Here is an 18,413-nt window from a genome sequence, read left to right on the forward strand (position 1 = left end):
AGCTCTGCCCTGGAGCAATGCAGCTCTCCTCCCAGGGAAGGGGGAAATGCTCTAACACATGGCTCCGGATGAAAGCTCCCAAATGGTACCCAGTCCAGGGGATGCAGCTTGAACATCCCAGCACAGGTTCCTTCGAGGGTGCTTGCCCTGCAGGCAGACAAACTGGGACTCTTGTCGAGCTGATGAGAAGACGGGTCCCAAAGCAAGCTCCCATCCACCCTGGCATGGATTTGAACATTAGAGTTTGCATCTTTGCAGGGGAAAAAAGTAGTGCTTGAGTACCCAGGGAGAGCACTGTGTGAGGCGCTTGATGAAGGGCTCGACACCTCAGTGTCCCTGCTGGCACTGGGAACCATCCCCTATATCTTATAGCCTAGGCTGAGGATGGTTAAGAGCAAACCCCCCTTTTGGGTAGTCCAGACTCCCAGCTTGGTGCTTACTACCCTCCCTGGGCCATCAGTATTGTCAGCCTGAGGGAAAGGAAAGCAACAGAGTGTTTCTGGGAGGCAAGCTGGCAGCAGGCACCATTGCCTTGCCCGCTCCTAGGCTTCCTCCAGGCCCCCCTCTTACTCCTTCTTGTCTGCCCTGAGGCTTTCAAAATCCAGCCTCAACCCGTTCTGGACACGGGTGAGAAGCAGAGGGCTCCAGGGCAAACCTAAATGACCTCCTGCTGTCCCACACACCTCATCCCACCTTCTTTGTGCCTCTGGGGGGGGTGCTGCCTGCTCCCAGGAATGAGTCACGGGTTAGGTAACAGAATGCAATTAGCAGCCCTGGGCACTAATTACCAGCTGTAGCAACCTTATGCAAGCCCTGTAACAGTCACCCAGAGCAAGGTTTCTCCCTCCAGAGCAAGGAACAGCAAGGCAGTGTGTATGTTGTTCTGGGAAGGCATCAGCCTTTTCTATGCTGTCCCCCATGACCCAGAAGAGCTGCAGCATTATGGGGCGTATGTCCCATGTACCCCCCAACCCCGGGGCAGAATTGGGCACCTGATGCTATCCCCCCATCATTGGCACCCAAGAAGAAAGTGTCTCAGTGCAAGAAGCAGGCTGTGCTCACCTCTAGCATCAGGCATGTTCTGGTTTGTCCATGGTTGGATGTGACCTCTTCTGCATCCCAGCACCATGCTCTGTACAAGGTAGCTTTGTGTCATGTTTGTATGTATTTTGGGGACATCATTAAGGATCCTCTGCCCCTGTCCCCCTTTCCCTCCCAGGGCTGGGAGGTGCTGCAGGATGTCTGGGAGCCATGGAAGCTGCATTTACAGCTGCCTGGCATGTGGCTGGAGCACTTGGAGAGGTTCATTTCTGGTTTGGGAGCAGCGGGTAGCCACGGGAGTGATCCCAGTATTGAGCATGAGGCAGTGGATCAGTCATGCCAGCTTCACATCCCTGCAGTAATGTAAGGCCTGAAGGTGAATGACTCCCCCCCTTGCCCCAAATCAGTGTAAGAAAGCATTGCTATTCAAAGGGATCTAAAAATGAAACCTGCAGGGACTCTCCAAAGGGATATAGGAGATGCTCTGGAGATGTCCATGCTTCAGGAGAGGGCTAGGACTCGTGGAGACTTGGAGAGCTACATGGGAGGAGGGCAGAGAAGTGGATTTGGTGGTTTCTTTCTTACGAAAGAAAGAAGTTGTGGACAGGGCTGGGGTGAAAATGTACATGTGAAGCTTGGGGGAACTGAGTACATGGCTTTAGCCCTGCAGGGAGTGTGTGCCTGGAACGTGTCTGTGTCCGGACACATGGTGGGAGTGTGGAACAGAGAGACCTTGACCCCTTCCTTGACCCCTTTTCTAAAGTCCTATGTTCTGACGTGCATGGGGGGGTCCTTTGCCACATGGAGCTGTGTCCCCACACATTTCCCCTGGGTCCCCATCTTATTACTTCTTATTTTTATTTTGTGGGATGCTGATTGAATGCCCACAGTTTGCAGCTCCCTGAGGAGGTGCTCTGATTTCAGCAGCTTATGTGGAGCAATGCCATCCTGCTATACCCATACTTGGTGCACAGGGAAGCTGGGGGTGCACTGTCATCTCCCTCCTGGGTGATACCGGATAGCTGGTTGCCTCCCTGTACCGTCCTGACTGCTCTGTGAAGTGGCCTACAGATAGCATAAAGGGGATCTTCATGGTCATCTATCCCATATCCAACTGAACCAGGAATATTGTGCAGCAATCCATGGTGCTGACCCAAAATTTCCTGTCCGTGGTGTTCTTCAGCTCAGGAGGGGCTCTGACACCTTTTGAGGATTCTGATATCCCTGTCCCTAGGGAAAGCTTCCTCCGTGAAGGATTTGCTCAGCTATGCTCAGCATATTCTGTGCTGTGGCCCCAGAATGCCCTCCTTGGTCTCATTGGCCTTGGTGGTGAAGGTGGCACAGGGGAGAAACACAGCCATGCCCAACAGTGTTGGGAGGAAGGAGCTGGAGATGCTATTTTTCTGCTGTGCCTGCAGGACTCTCTGGTGTACTCCACAGAGGAAGAGCTCACCCCCTTCCTTCCCTGGGGAAGGGGAAAAGGAAGCATCATCTTGGACAGCACAAGAGCTGCAAGGAACAAATTGCTGAGCTCAGCCCTGCTGCAGGGGGCAAAGGCCAGATACAGACTCAGTGGTGACCACAGACATTGAAAGGAAGGTGCCAGGCCCTCCCCTGCACTCTCTGGTGCTGGTGTGAGTGTCACCTGCTCTGCAGTCACTTGGGCAGCAGATGGTGGGGCATCCCTGGTGAGGATGTGAGATGGTTGCAGAGAGAAAGGGACCTTCACGAGTAGGGAGGGTCTGGGATGTAGTCTGGGGAGATGGTTGCCAGAAGTGGGGGTCAAACCCTCCTTAGAGACCGTGGGGCATGTGGGGAAATGGGGGGGGGGGGGGGGGGGCAGCAGTGGACACACAGTCCTGCTTTGGAGAGGCAGGGTGATGTTAAAGATAAATTCAGGAACCATCTGGGGCAGTTCCTGGTGAGGCATAGCTCTTCGCAAGGACAATGGAGTACCCTGCACTTTAATTCCACCAGAGCGCACATCCCTGCCACCCTCTCCTCCTCCCGCAGGAGCACAGCGCTGTCATAGCGGAGAGGGGGCAACAGTCAAGCAACAGGTTTGGCCACCCAAATCAGCTCCGAAGTTCCCAGCGTGTTAATGCCACTGTCAGACCAGGGGCTCCCCCGTCCCCATCCTCCCCCCTCCACCCTCTTCCTCCCCCGGGGCTGGCGCTCCGCCCCATACCCGGAGGCGGGACCGGGGCCGGTGCCGGCTTGGAGCCAAAGCGAGCAGTAGGGAGGGAGCAGGTGGAGAGGCAGCGCTGCCACATGCATGCCCCCCGGGGACCCTCGGGATGCTCGCTTTCCCTCGGGAAGGCTGTGCCAGCCACCTGCCGGCCGCCTCGGAGTGCTTTCCCATCGCGGGTCCCTGCCTCGCCGGGTCATTGAGCCATCTGAGTCTGTGAACAATTCCCCCTGCTTTACTGGTGCCCTCCTTTCTGGTCTTCACCCACCCTATTCCTTGGCCACATCCTGTTCAGACCTTGCTCATGGCTGATTCTGCCCATTTGGAGGCTTCAAGAAGAGTGGATGGCTTCACATGGAGGTACCCGCAGTGGTTGTCTTAGTTCAATAAGATACTGGCTGTGACAGGAATAAACTGGGAGCTATGGGCCGTAGGCTCATCCATGGTCTCTCTGGAGCCGCAGTCTTCCTCGTCAGCGTGGCTCTCCTCTCTGTGCGGCACCGTGGGGCTCGGGAAGCAGCTCGGTACCCAGGGCTCAGGGAGGGCATGTCGCTGAAGACAGAGCAATGGAGCAAAGCGAGCCCAGAGGGAGGAGGTGGCAGGAGGCAGAAGGACCTGCGAGTCCATCGGCCAGAGGAATACAGGACTGAGGGAAGCCTGACTCTTGAGGACATTTTTATAGCTGTGAAGACAACCAAGAGATTTCACCAAAGCAGGATGGAGCTGCTCCTCGACACATGGATATCCCGAGCCAGAGAGCAGGTGAGTGTGGATTCAGACTGCAGAGGGGGTGTTTGATAATGGGGTAGGGGGGATAAAGGGCACTGCAGTCCCACCCAGTAATTTGCCTAGTTTTCCCCAATTCTTACTTCTGTTCACTTGAAGGGGCATGCTACCATCTATGTCTCTGCTTTGGTAGCTACTTTGAGGAAGAGAGAATGAAGAGCTTGTGTGGACTCTTCCTATGAAGTCTGGGAGGACAAATGCTCTTAGCAGGCATCACACCTAACCTAGGTCCGACTTTCAGCTTGAGGCGGAAAGGACTTAATTCCCTTTTACTAACTAGTAACACCAAGGGCTGCAGACTTCCTGTGCCACAAGAGACCATGAGCACAGACTGTACTGGGCATGTGTGAAACGGTGGTTTTCTATCTCCAAGTGCCATGAGTTAGCGAGGTTTCAAGCTGAGTGGCTCCTTGGCTCTCCATCAGGCTGCCTGGGCACCCTTTACCCCAAGACGGTGTGGTGCAGCGGGCAGGAGGGTGAGGCAGGAGGACCTGAAGGGCTTCATAGAGTGCAGGAGGGGTGCTTGCAGCCCTGTTCAATGCCAGCACATCAGTGCAGTCCATGCCTTTCTTTCTTGGGCAGATCCCCTCACATGCATCATCTTGAAGTGACGTGGGTGCGTGTTTGATCTTTTAAACATATTTATTTATTTTTAACTGGTGTCTGATGTTTCCACCCTTTGCTAAAGCAGAGTTCAGAGGGTTTCCTTCCTGTTAGAGGAACTGACGTGGGGCATCACATTGGCGGCTCTGTGCACACTGGCTCAGTGGTGGGCAGAAGTACTCCCCAGAGCCCAGGCACTTCTCTCCCTCCCTCGCAGAGCTGCTCCTCAAGAAAGAAGAAATCCCGTGGCTGCCCCCAAGGGCTGTGTTTTCTTGCCTCTGCCTGTGTGTAATGGGCACCTAGAAGGCAAATTCAGGCCTCAGCGAGGAAGGGGGATGGGGGTGGAGGTACAGTGTAGGAGAGGGCTTGAAGCAGTGCAGGGTTTGCTGGGTAAGGGAGGTTTTCCACTTCGTGGTGCTGCAACTGTCTGGTCTGCGGCGGGCGTCACAGGAAGCCATGTCCTATTTTGAGCACGCTTCCTATCCTGTCGCATGTCCCTCTCTCCATCGTGATGCCCTGCTTCCTCCTCCAGATGTACTTCTCCTCTCTGCCTCACCTCAGCCCAGCAGCTCTTTAGAGACACCAAACCCATCCACACGGCCACACTGGCATGAAGATACCGTAACTGAGGAGTTTGGAGTGGGTTTTACGGAGAAGCTCAGCTTGCGTGTTTGACGAACAGGCATCTGGTCATTCTGCATATGACAGGAGTCAAACACTAGCTCCCCAGAGTCATCTGACCCTCTCTGTTTGGCAAATGATGTCCAAACCTGGGAAGAGGTGTTGAATTTTCCATGCTGTTGCCAGCCTCTAGGAAAGCTTCACAGACTGAGCAGGAGAATAGGAAGGAAGGGTAGAGTGGGAGCATCAGTCATGTTAAAAGTGTTTTTACGTTGTTATCCATTTCTGTTGCAAGCTCAGTGTTTTCATCACCCCTCCTCGATTTTCCATGTTTTTCTTCTGCTTTTTTTGCTAAATGACATTGAGGGCGGGGGAGTGGAGGCAGGAAGGGGGGTAAGGAGAAGTACAGGAATGTTAAGAGCCTTTTTGTTTTATTAATTATACTGCTTCTGGAGGGGTTTTAGTTTTGAAAAACCGATGATATAGAAACCTTACTTAGCAAAAAAAGAAAGAGTGCTTTCCATGGCAAAGGACATTTCATTGTGGGACCAGGGATAGATCACCAGATTTCCTGTTATTGAGTCCTTATGGAGAAGTGCAGGCTTTAAGTGCCAGTATTGGAGAGACCTAGGTCTCAGAAGCCCTGATATGCAGAGGCTGCCTCCTCCTAGGGCAGAGCCAGCATCTTGCTGTCTCACTTGCTCTTACTCATTGCTGGAGACTGGTCCAGTAGATCCTTCTCTGCAGATGGTGATGTTGCTGATGCTAAGCCTGGTTTCAGAGCTGATTACTTGCATGGTGTCCTCCCAGAGGAGGCAACCCAGACTTCACAGGTCAGGCTTAGGTGGCTGTAACAGGAGGCAGGAACAGATGGGGTTTTTATGACCAGGATAAACTGTATGGGAGCCAAATTAAAAGTCCTCTATGTTGGACTCTGTCAGGGTAGACAATAAATTAGATGTTTCCCCTGAAATTGCACTCTTTAAATAGCAGATATGCAGCTGGTGGGAGATGGGGAAGGGGAAGTGCAAGGTGGACTCTCTTCTCTGGATCATGCTCTGCCTCTTGAGAATGGATCCACAACAAACTTCCCACTGGGCTTGATGTGGAGGTCATTTCAGCAAAAGGTCCTCAGCAAAGGTTTCATCTAAACAGAGTTGTTGGTTTTGATAGTTGTTTAAGCTTGTTTAGGCATCTTGGAGTGGCTTACATTCTTGGCCCCAGCAGGGAGAAGTCTAATTTTCAGGTCTGAAATGGCAATTTGTTGGCTAACGTAAACTAATTTTAGAACCTCCCCTCCTTTCAGAAACCCAGACATCCAAACAATTGGAATTAAACCTTTGAATGGCCCACCCTGAACAGGCTTTCACATTTCAGTGTTGTGAACGCGCTGCAGCTTTTGAATCTGCTCTCCAGGCAGGACGCAACCATGATCCTGTTGAGGTGTTCCCATTTTGGAGGGGGTTTCTTCTTGGAGGAGGAATGCCCTGGGAGTCTGGGAGAAGAGCGTGGCTCTGGATTGTCAGGTTCCACATCTTTATTCCCTTTTCCTAGTTTCTCCTTGCTAGGCTACTTTCCCAGTTTGGGGTGGGGAGGTCTCAAAGTCTCGTATTTATCCATTTCATGGGCTTTTATGTTCATGGAGAGCTGCCACACAAAGCTGTTCGACACTAGTGGCTCCATGTCACTGCTTGCACTGCCATCCAGCAGACATCCTTTCCCACCCAGCCATCTTCTCCACTCCAGAATGGAGGGATGCTTTCCATACTGCATCTGTCCTCAGGCCCAGATCAACTGCTCCACATTAGCATCCTGGCCCAGTCTCAGTGTGCTGAGGCACCACAATGGGAGATCCTGCATGACCCCACAGATGGTCTGGTGGAGAACAGGAGGGGGAATATGGTGGGGAAGCTGCTTCTGTCTACCCCATTTGCCTGCAGAGCCACAAGGGACAGCAGGTATTCTCCAGCAGGTAGAATAGGTCTGGCATGGCCAGAGAGACTTTCTGAATCTCTTCCAGACTCCCTTAGTATGGATAACAGTGGCTGGTGTCTCCTTGAGAAAGACCTGTCTCCTCCATCCCATCCGTCATGTGTAGCTTTGTTGAGGGACACATGGCAGTGGTCACTGGGATGCTGGCAGCAGCTGCTGGTTGCCCATTCTCAGGGATGTGAGGGATGGAGAGATGAGGATGCAGGCAGCTGCTTGTGCTGTTGTGGTTTCCTTCGGGACAGAGCCAGGGAACACACTCCAGCATCTCCGGAGTGCTGTAGCCACATATGCCATGGACATCAGAGTTTGGGAGAGCCAGAGGAATCAGATTTGCCTAGTCCCCACATTCGTAACCTTTCTTTTCCAGTTATTTTGCACAGTCTGGTGTTCCCCGTGGTGGCAATGTTCATTCATCCTTGGGTTCCCACAGAAACACATTGGGTGTCTCCAAAAGTCTATTTGCCACCCTGCATCAAGAGGAAAAGTGGGAACCTCAGAATATTTTCACAAGTAGGAAATCTGGTAAAAGATGCAGATCCCTATTTTAAGTCAATCAGATATGATGTTTATTAGACACACGATTTCTAGTCAGAGTTGTATCTGTAAACAAGTCACTTCCAGCAACAACATTTCTGGTTTTTTTTCTTTGAAAATGTCAGAAAATTTCAACAGTTTCAGATGTTGTTTTTTTCTTGATTAAATATTTGTCATAGTGGAAATTTCTGGCTCTGATGCGCTGGCAAGGGAAATCCCGTGCCACTGGCAACCCCTGCCTTGCCTGAGGGTTGTGATATGGTCCCCTGACCCAGAGTGACTCCTTTACCTGAGACTTAGCTAATAGTTTCTTGTCCCGTGATCACATTGAAAGTGGTTTTAACTAAAAGGTTTTACCAGTGGAGTGAGGTAGGAATGTGTGTGTGACCTGTTGCTGCAGCTTAACTGTTAGAGGGTTATTTGCCAAGTCACTGTAGCACATACATGAAACCATCCTGCTGTCCCTGCTTGAGACAGGTCATTGCCTTCTTGTCATGTGTGGCACATTTCCCTTGCCATGTGGCTCTGATGGGGACATATGTCCCAAACGCTGGCTGAGTGTGGGGAGGCATAGAGATGCTCCTGGAGCAGTTGTCAGGCTGCCTTGTCCCTTTTGTCCTTGCCCAGGTGCTGTGTTTAACCAGGCTGTGGGCAGCTGGTGGAGCGACTGTTTATGGCTCGCGACTCCTTTTTGGTTTAGTGAAAGCTCATTTTCTGCCTGAGGAAAGCTTTTCTTCACCAGCCCTGATCCCTGCCAGGCCCTGAAGAGGGGGAGATGTGCCACATAATGGCATCGAGGGGGATTAGAGAGGTCTGGGGGTGGAGAAAGAGAAGGAGGAGGTGAGAAGCAGCAGGGGGCTGTGCACATTTAACACACAAGCAGATGTTCTCCTTTTAACCTGAACATCATTCAGCCACAGTGCTTTTGCTTTTCTACCACCAACACCTAATACCTCCCCTCCTCACTTGGTGTCACGGGTCCTCTTCTCTCTGTCCCCAAGGTGGCTGGGGAGTGTGGGGTGGAAGGAAATGAAGCCACACAAGTACTGACTCTTGTGCCATGTGGGAAGGGGGAGCTTAGCCATCCGTCTCTGGCTCAGCTGCTGCCTGGAAGAGGGGCAGCAGAGGATGGAGTGGGGTGACCATGCTGACCATGTCCACCTGTGTGAAAAAGGGGATGGGTGGCCAGGAGCAGCACCAGCTCCAACCCTGAGAATAACCTCCTGTTCTTGTTTCCCCAGACCTACGTCTTCACCGACGAAGAAGATGATGCCCTGAAAAGGAGAATGGGTAATGTCCTGTCCTGTAACACCGCATCCCTTCACTTTCAGCCTCTGGGATGGGCCCAGCATGAAAACTGGCTGTCTTGTGCTAGTGTTGCCTTCTGAAGCACACCCCTTTCCATGGCATGTGACAGCACCCCAAGCTCCAGCAGTGATGGTTTGGTTTAGTTGGTGTACCCCAGGGCATGCAGCCAGCTGCCTTAAAGCATCCATGGGTGGAAACAGCCCATAAGAGAGCCCTTCAGCCCCCACCCTGGCTATCAGTGGGCAGGGTGGGAGTGTAGTTGATGGGTGTCCTAGTCTTGGCCAAGATGCTTGGCTTTCCCCAGATTCCATCTCCTGGTGGAGGGCAGGATGGAGCCCATGTCATCGCAGGCTTGATTGCCTGTTTGGGGGGTGATGAGGAGGTTGTCTGTGAACAAAGCCCCTTCCCTTCTGCCCAGAGGTCCTCCCTGTGCCCACGTGAAGGGGGTTGGCCACAGCTTTCTCTGTCCTGGCAGGTGACCACGCGATCTTCACCAACTGCTCTGCTGAGCACAGCCACCCGGCCCTCTCCTGCAAGATGGCTGCTGAGTTTGATGCCTTCCTGGCCAGCACTCAGAGGTGAGGCAGGGCTGACGCAGGGGTCCCCTGGGAGAAAGGGGCACCCTCCTTACCCCAAACCTCTTGTGCCTTTGTTTCTGCAGCTGGTTTTGCCATTTGGATGATGACAACTACCTGAACCCTCAGGCCCTCCTGAAGCTCTTGTCCTCCTACTCTTCTAATCGGGACATTTACTTGGGGAAACCCAGCCTGAACCGACCCATCCGGGCCTCCGAAATGCTGCCAAACAACCAGACGGTACAACCCATGGTGGTGATGCAGGGGCAAATGGGGTGTTTTTAGTGCTCTGGTTTATTTGCTGTAGACTTGCCCCAACAAGAGACAGGTCCTAGGAGGAGCAGGCAAGAGCTGAAAACTCATCAGTCTTGTCTGAACATGGTTGTAAGTGTTGACTCGATCTGTTCTATGTTGGGGAAGAGTCCCACCTTGCTGCTGAGCCTTTGGGTACCTGCCTGCCAGGAGATAAGGCTGCCTTGGGCAGCTTGCTTGCTGCTGCCAGCAGGAACTTGGCTGCTCCAAATATAAGGTCAAAATCCATGCTGTACTGTTGGCAAGTCCCTCTTCTGGGCAGCAGTCAAGGGTTTACGGTGACAATAGGGCTGCTTTTGTTCTGGCACCAAAGCTGGGTTTCCAGCATTCCCATCTCAGGGAGTATGGCATCGTCTGAGCCTCTGCCATGGATTTTCTCTGCTGTTTCTCTCCAGAAACCTGTACGCTTCTGGTTTGCCACGGGAGGAGCTGGGTTCTGCATCAGCCGTAAGCTGGCGAGCAAGATGGTGCCGTGGGCCAGGTGAGCTGTGCTGCTGGTGAGTATGGGAGCCACTGGGGATGGATGAGGAGCACGGCCACGCAGTAATTCCTTGCAGTGGCAGATCTGGATGTGTGTATGTGGTGTTTGTAAGGATGTTTGCAAGGGTGCACAGTGCCACAGGCTACACATCTGCAAGCACATGGGGCTGGAGGAAGGATGCAGTGGATGGCTCTGCCACCTGATTAAAAAGAAACGAGAGCAGGCACGTTGGCAGACATGATCATGGGAAGATATACCACCTCTTGCCAGCTCCTTTCAGCTCTTGATTATTCCCTCACATTCCTTCCCACCCTTTTCAGCTTCCTCTGACTCTTCTCCTGAGTGTTTTCCCTGTCTGCCTATCTCCTCTCTCCTTAATCTGCCTCTTTCCAACCTCCTGACCCTCCCTCCTGAGTTAATTTCCCATTCCCCCACACCAAACCCTCTTCAGCTCCTTACAGTGGCCTTTCTCATTTCCTCAGAGAACAGAGGTAGGTCCTGGGATCTTGTGTTGTTAGCCCAGTCTACAACAAGATGATGTTTTCCATGATGCAGTAGGTTATATCACAGGCTATATACACACAGTGATAGGCAATGGCTGTGCCAGCCTTAACCAGATCTGTGCATACCCAGAAAGACAGATCCAGTCCATGCCAGGTGGCTGGTGTAGCTGAAGCCCATGAGATGTATTTTATGGCAAACCCAGACAGGAGGATAATCTGTGATCTAGTGTAAAATGGAAGTGGAACGGATGGTTAAAGCCTAACCTGGCATAAAGTCTGCCAATACTGTGTTAAAATGCCTAAATGCTGCTTCACGTTGTGTGGCTGCTTTCACTTACAGGAGCTGTAAAACTTAGTTTAGCCTGTCATCAGAGGATGGCCAAGCATGTAGGAATATGTAGTTACAGCCGAACCATGGATGGCTTATTCAAGCTGCATGAAAATGTCCTGTTTCTTCTTCCTCCTGGTCCTGGCCATGTGGTCCCGCTGCTAGCTGGTCCCTCAGGGACTCAGTGCAGCTCACTAAACAGTTGGAAAAGTGACTTGGCAAGGTCTGCCAGCTCTTTATCAGTTGGATATGTATCAGGGGCAGCACCGAGCAATTGATGGGACAGGATGGCTGGGAGCAGTGAAGGATCAAACACATTCCCAAACCTTTGCAGGTGGAACTCAGGGATTTCTTGCCTAGATCCAAGATTTACTCTGGTTTTCAGTTAAATCCTTCACTTATCTCCCACCCAAATGGATGCCTGTTTCCCCCCCCGACTCCTTTCCTAACGCACGCAGCCCTCCTTTCTTCCAGTGGCAGGAACTTCCTGCGCACTTCTGAGCTGATCCGCCTGCCGGATGACTGCACTGTGGGTTACATCGTTGAGTGCAAAGTTGGTGGGCATCTGATGCCCAATGTACTCTTCCATTCCCACCTGGAGAACCTGCAGCTCATCCCCTCTTCTCAGCTCACGCAGCAGGTGAGGAGGGGAAATGGACCCAGAGGGAAGCATGTGAGGAAGGAGAAGTGGAGGGGAGTGCATAGGCACATTGCTCAGCATGGGTTGAATCAATCGCCTGCTCTTTTGGGGAGGCTTTCCTGACAAATGCTTCTTTGAAACAAGGAGCAGATGTTGCCTGCAGCACAGATGCCAGTCACAGTACCCCTGGGGTCAGTGGTAGGGAGCACATGGATGCGGAGTGATGGGAGGATTGAGGGCATCCCTGGGGGAATGGGGCACAAAGACAAGCAGAAATGATTGACTGGGGAAGGGGCTCTGACATGGCACCATGTCTGCCCTGTGTGGGGAAATAACAAGGGGTGTAGGGGGCTTGGAGAGGCAAAAGACTAGCACAGTGGGCCATCATGGGAAAGAAAACATGGAAGGCAGAAGCCAAGCCAGTAGAGAAGGAACCAGAATGAGAGTTTCTGTTGCTCAAAGCAAGTTCCTTGCTCCTGAACTCACCTTATCCTCTCTGCTCCTTCTCACCACCCCCCTTTGCAGGTCACCCTCAGCTACGGTGTCTTTGAGAACAAGCTCAATGTTATTGAACTCAGTGGCCCTTTCTCACCCCAAAAGGACCCCTCAAGGTACAGGGCATGAGTGCTCCGGGTGTTGCTGTGGTGTGACAACAGGCTGGGAGGGGGAGGCAGCCAAATGGGGTGCAGAAGGTGAGGGATGGAAACCTTGCAATCACTTGGCCTGTTGGATGAGGGGCACAGCAGCATTAAGGTGTTTGGGAACATTTACAAACTTTGCAAATCTTTTTGGATGAGTGGGTGGAAAAGGAGTATCAAAACATTCAGTTCAGACAATTTCTGAGCCAAAAGCATTGCCATTTATTTCACATTTTGAGACTGATCAAGCTAACCTTTTACCTCCAGGGTAGGAACAGATACGTTCTTTTAAACTCAGGAAAGGAAATTCTGCCCGCTTTTTCATTTTTTGTTTTGCTGAGAAACCTGAAAGGAAGAAAGAAAAAGGTTCACTTTGACTGCAAACAAAGTGTTCTTTGATTTGCCTGCTCTGCTTTGAGTGAACAAACCTAAAGTTGTTATTTGCAGAGCATGGGTAGGAAGCTCCTGGCTGGAGATAGCAGGGGTGGGAAGCAAGTAGGCGATGGAAAGATCAACAGAATTATGTAGCGACGGGCTGCTGCAGTGTCCATCCCACTGTTTGTGATCAGGGTGAGCCACGGGCTTGGGCTACATGGGCCAGAGCTGGATTCAGGTGTCGGAGGGAGGCTTGGTTGCCTACCTTTGCTGAGAAAAGACATCTTAAGGTGAACAACCAGTCCTGGAGTTCTGTGGGCACCCTGTAGCGCAGGGTGGGCACCTGATGTAGGATGGGTCATGAGGGAGAGGTCTTCTATTCTCTGTGTGCTGGTGTAAAAACTGTTACCTGACCTTCCTTTGCTCTCTCCCCAGCAGGTTTCGATCACTCCACTGCCATCTCTATCCTGATACCTCTTGGTGCCTGCAGGCTGCTGGCTGGTGATGCATGAGCCTCAGCTACAGTGGGTCCTGGTGGCATCCGTGGGTCCTGGTGACACATCCATTCACCCCATGCATGCAGGGGCTGGGACACTGAATATGCTCGGTGCTCCCAATTTCCCCTTTTCTATGGTGGTTTTGGGGCTGTGTGATGGTTTTTTTTTGATCCTTCCTGTATACCAGTGACACAGGACAAGAGACAAGATCTGTCTCAGTGATGGATAACATGGGCTGGACACATAGATGAGCTTCCCATCTGTGCAGGGATACATGAAAGGGATGGGAGCAATATGCCTTCCTGAGCAGATCAGGGACCGGGTAGTGACTGCTGGGCATTTGGGTAGAGGTGGGGACCTGCTGCTGCTCGTTGCTGTGGATTCATCTTGCTGCACTGCAAAGGCCCTGGGTATGGGTAACCAGTGCCCAGCTGAGGATGGCTGGTAGTGTGTCATGGCTCCAGCTTCTGTGAACAAGCCTTATTCCTCCGTATCTGCTCGTGCTTTCCCCACCTCCCACACTTCTCTGCCACAGACTTTTTCTTGAGTGTCTGCTTAGTCAAGGTCTATAGAAATGGAAAATGTGACCGTTTCTGTGCTGAATGAGTGCTGGAAAAGTGTAGTCCTTGCTCAGCAGAGGAAGATGGGCAGGAAGTACAAAGAATCAGGAATTCCCCGCTCTGCTGGCACAGAGGGGCGGGGCGCCAGGAGGAGACTGACCGCAATGAGGATGCTTCTTGCACTGAACATTGGAGCCTTGATCTTGTATGCCCCTGCATTATCCTTCTCTTTTTACCTTCTTGATTTGGGGTCAGGATAATCTCTTGCTCTAATTACCAACCTGTCGTCTGAGATTAGGCTCCAACTCCTATCTGTGAGAGAGGAGACATAAAGGATTAGAACTGGCTGAAAGAGAGGAGAAAGGAAGAGATGGAGAAGGAGCGCTCAGGAGCTGATTAGAGGTTACAGCTTTATAATCTTCTCTGTGCCCTGACAAAAAAAAAAGTCATGAAGGAATGGAAACAGCAAGGCAAAGCGGTTTTTATCTCTGCATTTCTTTCCTCCAGGTGCTTAGATCGGCTTTCTGCCTTCCTGTTGTCCCTGCTGAGTGCAACAGAGGAAAGGAGCAGGCCCAAATAGGTTACAGGCTTTCTGGCATGTTTGTGGAGAGTCCTTTTCTCAGAGCCTGGCATGAAAGCTGGGCAATTCTGCTTGCTGGGGAATGAACTTCGGCACCGTTTTGTCCTTGTACACATGGTTAAATGGCTGGGGTACAGCATAGCAGGGAAAGCTGGGAAGCAAAAGGGCTGTTTTAAATGGCAGGTGGTAGCACAAACAGGTATTTCCCTTTCAGGAACATTTCCAAACACGCTGCTGGGATCTGTGAAAGATTCCTGTAATCTCCAGATGAAAGGACAGATGCCCTTTCTCCAAAGAGCTGCTCAGCTTTGACGCTGCTGTTGTGACTAAGCCTGTGGCTGGTGGGCTGGAAGAGCCAAGGCTGACTATCACTGTGCCGCTACCATTCTGAAAACTGGCCACCCTGTCCCAAAGCATCTCCTACACAGCACACACGAGTTTAAAGGGAAGGCGTCAGAAAGACCTTTCACCTCTGCAAAGGAGCATCTAGAATGAATGAGCACTTTAATTTCTGGAGAAGCAGACAGCAGGAGCCCGTACAGCTGTTTTCCAGCCTGGTCCTTCTTACCATCATTTAACCACTCTGTGAAGCAGCAGAACACCCTGCTTTCTTCTCCTGCACAAAATGCCTTTGACCTGGAAGTTCATCCTAAGGGTGACAGGAGCTAGCTGTTGCCAGTGCCTATAACTTGGGTCGTGTGAAGCTCTTGGCTCATACAGCTACATGAACCTAGGAACCATGTGGCTCTAAACAAAGACACCCAACTATTAGAAAGCAAGTGCAGCATGAAGAAGTCCTCCCCACTGGGCAAATGGTTTGGTTTGAACTCAACATGAAGATGAGAGATACTTCTGTGAGAAGAAATAAGATCCTTCAAGAGAAATCTACACTACTCTGATATCTTGTTTTTCCACCATTCAAACTTTCAGCTGTTGTTAATGGACACTTTGAGTTAAAAAGCCAGCCCTATCTGGAGATGTCCTGGTGACAGTCAAAACAAAATGTGGTTCCTGTGCCCAGGGAAGGAGAGGAAACTGGTACAGCAGCTTCACTTCCCTGGGGAAAAGCAAAGCAGAGAAACTGGAAGCCTGCTTTGGATTCTGGCTGATGCAGGTGGTCTGAATTGACCTGGTGCCTTTTGCCCAGCTGAAGATCAGATATTACATGGGTTGAGCCCTTGAGTGGCTGCATAGGAACTTTTTTAAGACTGGGCTTCATTGCTGGAGCAGTTAAGTGCCACTTCTGCGACAAATTTCTTGTCTCATAAGGAAACTGAGAACAGACAAGAAGATGTCTGGGACAGGGCATCTCCTGGGCTGTAGAGCAATGAATGACAGAAAAGTCCCGTTACGCCTGTGACGACAATGCACTGGAAAGAAAATAGCTTCTTGGAGTCGACAAAAGAAACCAGATTTTCTCTAAGAAGAGAGAGATAGCTTAAGGGGACATTCACCACATGAAATCTGATCAATGTTAAAACCTGTGTTAAAATTAGTCTCAGGAACTATTCCTGCCCCTGGGGCTTGCTGTCAGATGTTGTGGTTTTACAGCCTCATTTCCCTAGTTTATTAAAATGTTTAGCTGTTTAGGGAGAATGAGAAACAATCTCACATGAAACTTTTCAGGGGTCTGTCTGTTTTAATTCTCCTTCATGATTTTCTGTTGTAACAATGGAGGTTTTGGAAAGGTTCCACTGGGTCTTTCTCTTCTTCTTTTTTTTATCTCTCTCTATCTCATGCTCCCTTTTCTTATTGCAGGGAAAAAACCCACCCTCTCCCAAGAATGAAAAAGTGATGGAGACGTGATCTTTATATTTTACTGGGAAAAGAGGGTCAAAGTCAAAGGTGTTGGCATGACCCTGCTGTTTTACAGCATTAAGTGTAGTACAAGGTTTCAAGTACAGAGACCTCTGCCTGCCCATGGCACCATAGCAACCAGCACTATTAATGATGTTTAAGCTGTATAGTGAAGACTTAGAAAAAAGAGGAGGGGAAAAAAAGCAGTTACAGTATTTGAAATGTAAAGTATTAAGTGAGGCTTTCATGTTAACAATACCCTTTCTTCATTTCCCCCTTAGCTGTGAAGAATTTTTATAAGGAAACCCCTATTTGACAGTGCAAAAAAAAAAATGCTAATGACTATCCTTTCTTTAGGGGAAAAGAGAAATTAGTTAAAATAGGTGGGAAACTGCAGTTGGTGCTAAAGGTTTGAAGGGGAGAGAGAAGAATAGAAGAATAGTGCTAGACAATGCTTCTGTTTCTGGTGCCAACTCCTTTTAAAAGCACTGCTGCTGAAGAAAAACAGATTTCTAAGCCACTGTGGGATTTACCCTACTCATACCTGGATTGCAGGCTCCAGCTCTCTCCCCAGGCCTCTTCCTGAAGATACAGCCTTTAAAAGATGAGCAGTTTATTAGACAGAAGCCAAAAGGTGAGAAATAGGAACAGGAAGGAAACCACCATGTGGGGCCTTGGAGAAGAGCATGGGACTATCAGCTGTGCATTGAAAGTGCTGTTTGGGAGCTTTTATGGGAAATGGGTGTTTCCTGGACCTCCAGCTCTGGATGTTTTTGTGATCAGGACAATTGCAGCTCACCAGTGCCACAGAGGATGCCAGCCTGTGAGTCAGAGTTCATCTTGGAAGAAGTGGGATCGGGTTGGTTGGCTCCAAACTTCTTTTCTTTTTTAATATTTCTAAATAACGCTCTAGATAAGTTGATGTCTTTTCCTCTGACAGTTCTACACAATTCCTGACAGCAGATTTGGCCTCTTGATACTGTCTCTGCCCTTGCTTACAAGGCAGGCTCTTCAGACAGTCCAGGGATGGGATCAGCAGCTCTTTTCATTCATTTAATTTCTCTTGTCTTTAACTCCTGAAGAACCCTACAAGACATCTGGCTTGCCCTTTTGCACTGCAGGTAACCAGGGCTCTACACAGCTGAGTGTGCTTGTGGGGCAAATGTGAAAGTGAAGGAGGGTGGGTGGCTGCTCCATTCTGTAACAGCGAGGGCACAGAGAGGAGCAGACCATCCTTATGTTCTTCCTCGAGGCACCTGCTAGCAGCTGGTGGAAGGGGTGGGGTCTTATACTAACTGGGACTTTCTTCTGTCCCAAATACTGCTCAGTTTATGGCTCCACTGAAAAGGATGTGAGTGTTACCATGGACCATAAGGAAGACCAGAAAAAAAGAGCAGCATCACAAATGTATAAATAACTCTCTCAGTTCTCACCAGCTGATGCAGGAATCTTTCCTCTAAACTTTCTGCCCAATTACCTGGGAGGTTAAATGAGTGCAAGACTGAGCTACTGTTTCTCAGCTGGTGTTGCTTCTTTATCGCCTGAGATTTTTGTTGCTCCCTCTTTGATCCAGTTTGGACTCCAAGAAAGCTGGGAACTCATCCCTCTCCCAGTTTGAACTGTATGTGATTAATTACAGATCCCAAGAATGGGCTGCTTGCCTATCTTTCATGTTTAAATTGCTTTCCAAGCAATTTTGCAAGGCTAAGGAGCCTCTTTAGATGTTACATCTGACTGTGCCTTGGTCAAGCCTCCCTTGGTTTTGCTGGGAGCTGCATCTGATTCACAGTGAACTTTGGGAACACATTAAACTGAGTGCTTTATATATGGATTTTCTGGTCCTAACCCTTCTGTTGCTGCTTGAGAAGAAGGCAGCGTTGGTCTTAGCCACATAGGAAAAAGAAGTGCAACTATCGAGGGCAATGGATGAGGGAGATGCTGCTATTCCAAAAGCCCTGCTCCCCCCAACAAGTAGTCCATGGGGAGATCTGCAGCTCATGCCTTTAGGCACAGTGTATCAGGTGGAGGATATGCCATGAAACACCCAGCATTTG

General features: G+C 50.4%; 1 protein-coding gene across 2 annotated transcripts; it reads left to right on the forward strand.

Moving 5' to 3' along the window:
* The first annotated feature begins 3,327 nt into the window (after positions 1–3,327).
* MFNG (MFNG O-fucosylpeptide 3-beta-N-acetylglucosaminyltransferase) lies at positions 3,328–17,890 on the forward strand. 2 transcript variants are annotated; one of them, XM_057420597.1, is made up of 8 exons: positions 3,328–3,991; positions 9,007–9,055; positions 9,549–9,651; positions 9,735–9,888; positions 10,356–10,441; positions 11,747–11,912; positions 12,438–12,523; positions 13,361–17,890. In XM_057420597.1, the coding sequence occupies exons 1-8, from the start codon at positions 3,653–3,655 to the stop codon at positions 13,428–13,430; spliced, it is 1,053 nt and encodes a 350-aa protein (XP_057276580.1). In that variant the 5' UTR covers positions 3,328–3,652; the 3' UTR covers positions 13,431–17,890. The 2 variants fall into 2 exon arrangements, with proteins under 2 accessions (XP_057276580.1, XP_057276581.1); XM_057420598.1 differs by having other exon boundaries at positions 13,364–17,890.
* The last annotated feature ends 523 nt before the right edge of the window (positions 17,891–18,413 follow it).

Source organism: Pezoporus wallicus, unplaced genomic scaffold (assembly GCF_028554395.1).
Source record: "Pezoporus wallicus isolate ANWC-B61680 ecotype Strahan unplaced genomic scaffold, APGP_CSIRO_Pwel_v1 contig_2871, whole genome shotgun sequence".
Taxonomy (NCBI): Eukaryota; Metazoa; Chordata; class Aves; order Psittaciformes; family Psittacidae; genus Pezoporus; species Pezoporus wallicus.

Bases quoted from the DNA above. Each gene is read 5' to 3' on its own strand.
- MFNG (XM_057420597.1), top strand. From the start codon at position 3,653: ATGGGCCGTAGGCTCATCCATGGTCTCTCTGGAGCCGCAGTCTTCCTC. The intron at 9,056-9,548 runs GTAATGTCCTGT...CTGTCCTGGCAG, and splicing joins TGCCCTGAAAAGGAGAATGG to GTGACCACGCGATCTTCACC. The intron at 11,913-12,437 runs GTGAGGAGGGGA...CCCCCTTTGCAG, and splicing joins CTTCTCAGCTCACGCAGCAG to GTCACCCTCAGCTACGGTGT.